The sequence below is a fragment of the Lolium rigidum genome, chromosome 3 (genome assembly GCF_022539505.1).
Source record: "Lolium rigidum isolate FL_2022 chromosome 3, APGP_CSIRO_Lrig_0.1, whole genome shotgun sequence".
Classification (NCBI taxonomy): Eukaryota; Viridiplantae; Streptophyta; class Magnoliopsida; order Poales; family Poaceae; genus Lolium; species Lolium rigidum.
Window position 1 is genome coordinate 107,041,037 of NC_061510.1, and position 2,126 is coordinate 107,043,162.

The window sequence follows — 2,126 nt, forward strand, 5'->3', positions numbered from 1 at the left end:
AAGTTTCTTGTAATATTCGGTAATGTACACTTTTATATTGTCATCACCAACAATTGTACCTTCTGCTTGCTCTAGTTGGAAAATCTTTTTCTTCCTATATTTGCCATTTGCAATCAAATGAAAGTACTTTATATTATTACCTCCCTCCTGTATATGTTTTACTTTTGTCTGCGTAATCTCTACTGGATTTTGGTGTGCGTGGCAGCTTACATTTGTTTTGTTCTTGTGGTTGTTATGGTGTCGACACTGATCAACTGTATTCTGTTGAAACAACAGACTGGCAGAGTGAGCAAAGTGTACGGCCGTCGTATAATTTCAGAGTGAGCAACGTCAACAAAATAAATACGTACTACTACTTTCTCTATCTATAAAAGTATGTTTTTTTTTGTTTTAAAACATAGTACACAGGTAGACTCTTAGCAATACAAACACATTACAGGTACCTCGCTGTCGACGCAGAGTTTGAAGTCTGGTTGCCGGGGCGCCGCTGCTTTTCTAACAATTCAACCACACATTGATTCTCCATAAAAAAGATATCCTAACTGTGTCTAAATTTATATGTATCTACACACTAAAATATGTCTATATTCATATATACTTTCACAAAATTGATACATCCTTTTATAAATAGAGGAAGTACTTAGTTCAGTCTAGGTGTTTTTGCTGACGTTTTAATGTCCAGGAGAAACGTACTGTATCGTACGTGCATCCTATGCACGTCTATTTATAGCTATGATCCAGAAACTAGCGGTTCACTTCGACATCGCTGGACGGCGGACCAAGAACATGCACCTCCGACGATGATGGCTAGCCGTGTATGCATGGACGGACAAGCTATCCTGGTCACGGCCAGCCGCCTACAGCACCGACATCGCCGGACGTTCCCCTATTAGGTCGCCCGCTTCCGCCCTTAAATACCACCCCTCGTACGCATCACAGCACAGCAGCATTAAGCAGCAACCAACAAATTCAAGACAAGATGGCGTCCTCCTCGTCGGTGCTCCTGGTGGTGGCGCTGTTCGCCGTGTTCCTGGGCAGCGCGCATGGCATCGCGAAGGTACCACCGGGCCCCAACATCACGGCCGAGTACGGCGACAAGTGGCTGGACGCGAAGAGCACCTGGTACGGCAAGCCGACCGGCGCCGGTCCCAAGGACAACGGCGGCGCGTGCGGGTACAAGAATGTCGACAAGGCGCCGTTCAACGGCATGACCGGCTGCGGCAACACCCCCATCTTCAAGGACGGCCGTGGCTGCGGCTCCTGCTTCGAGATCAAGTGCACCAAGCCCGAGTCCTGCTCCGGCGAGGCTGTCACCGTCACAATCACCGATGACAACGAGGAGCCCATCGCACCCTACCACTTTGACCTCTCGGGCCACGCGTTCGGGTCCATGGCGAAGAAGGGCGAGGAGCAGAAGCTCCGCAGCGCCGGCGAGCTGGAGCTCCAGTTCAGGCGGGTCAAGTGCAAGTACCCGGACGACACCAAGCCGACATTCCACGTCGAGAAGGCTTCCAACCCCAACTACCTGGCTATTCTGGTGAAGTACGTCGACGGCGACGGTGACGTGGTGGCGGTGGACATAAAGGAGAAGGGCAAGGACAAGTGGATCGAGCTTAAGGAGTCGTGGGGAGCAGTCTGGAGGATCGACACCCCCGATAAGCTGACCGGCCCATTCACCGTCCGCTACACCACCGAGGGCGGCACCAAATCCGAATTCGAGGATGTCATCCCTGAGGGCTGGAAGGCCGACACCTCCTACTCGGCCAAGTGAGCAGGAAGTGAAGTGATCTTCGTCCAATCAGCTTAATTTTGACTCAAGATCTCAATAATCTAGCCGCACATATATACGAGGCGGTGAGACATACAAGCTCCTCATGAATGAGTATATTCATTCATGCCGTATGGAGAGAAGAGGTACCTGAACAATAGTTTTGAGGCCTGACACCTTGTGAGGTGTGAGAGGTCAGAGGTGTAAGTAGGAGGCAGCTAATCAAATTTGGACAGCCCTCCCGCCCCACTCTCTACAGTCTTATTCATGTACCTAATACTGTTCATGATTCTGAAAACATTATAATGATTTTTTTTGCACATTAAACAAGTTCTTCATGTTATATACTATCTCTATT

At 49.1% G+C, this 2,126-nt stretch overlaps 1 protein-coding gene across 1 annotated transcript; it reads left to right on the plus strand.

Moving 5' to 3' along the window:
* Nucleotides 1–979: 979 nt before the first annotated feature.
* LOC124697942 (pollen allergen Lol p 1) lies at nt 980–1,771 on the plus strand. Its single transcript, XM_047230466.1, has one exon. It carries the CDS (start codon nt 980–982, stop codon nt 1,769–1,771), a length of 792 nt encoding a protein of 263 aa, XP_047086422.1.
* The last annotated feature ends 355 nt before the right edge of the window (nt 1,772–2,126 follow it).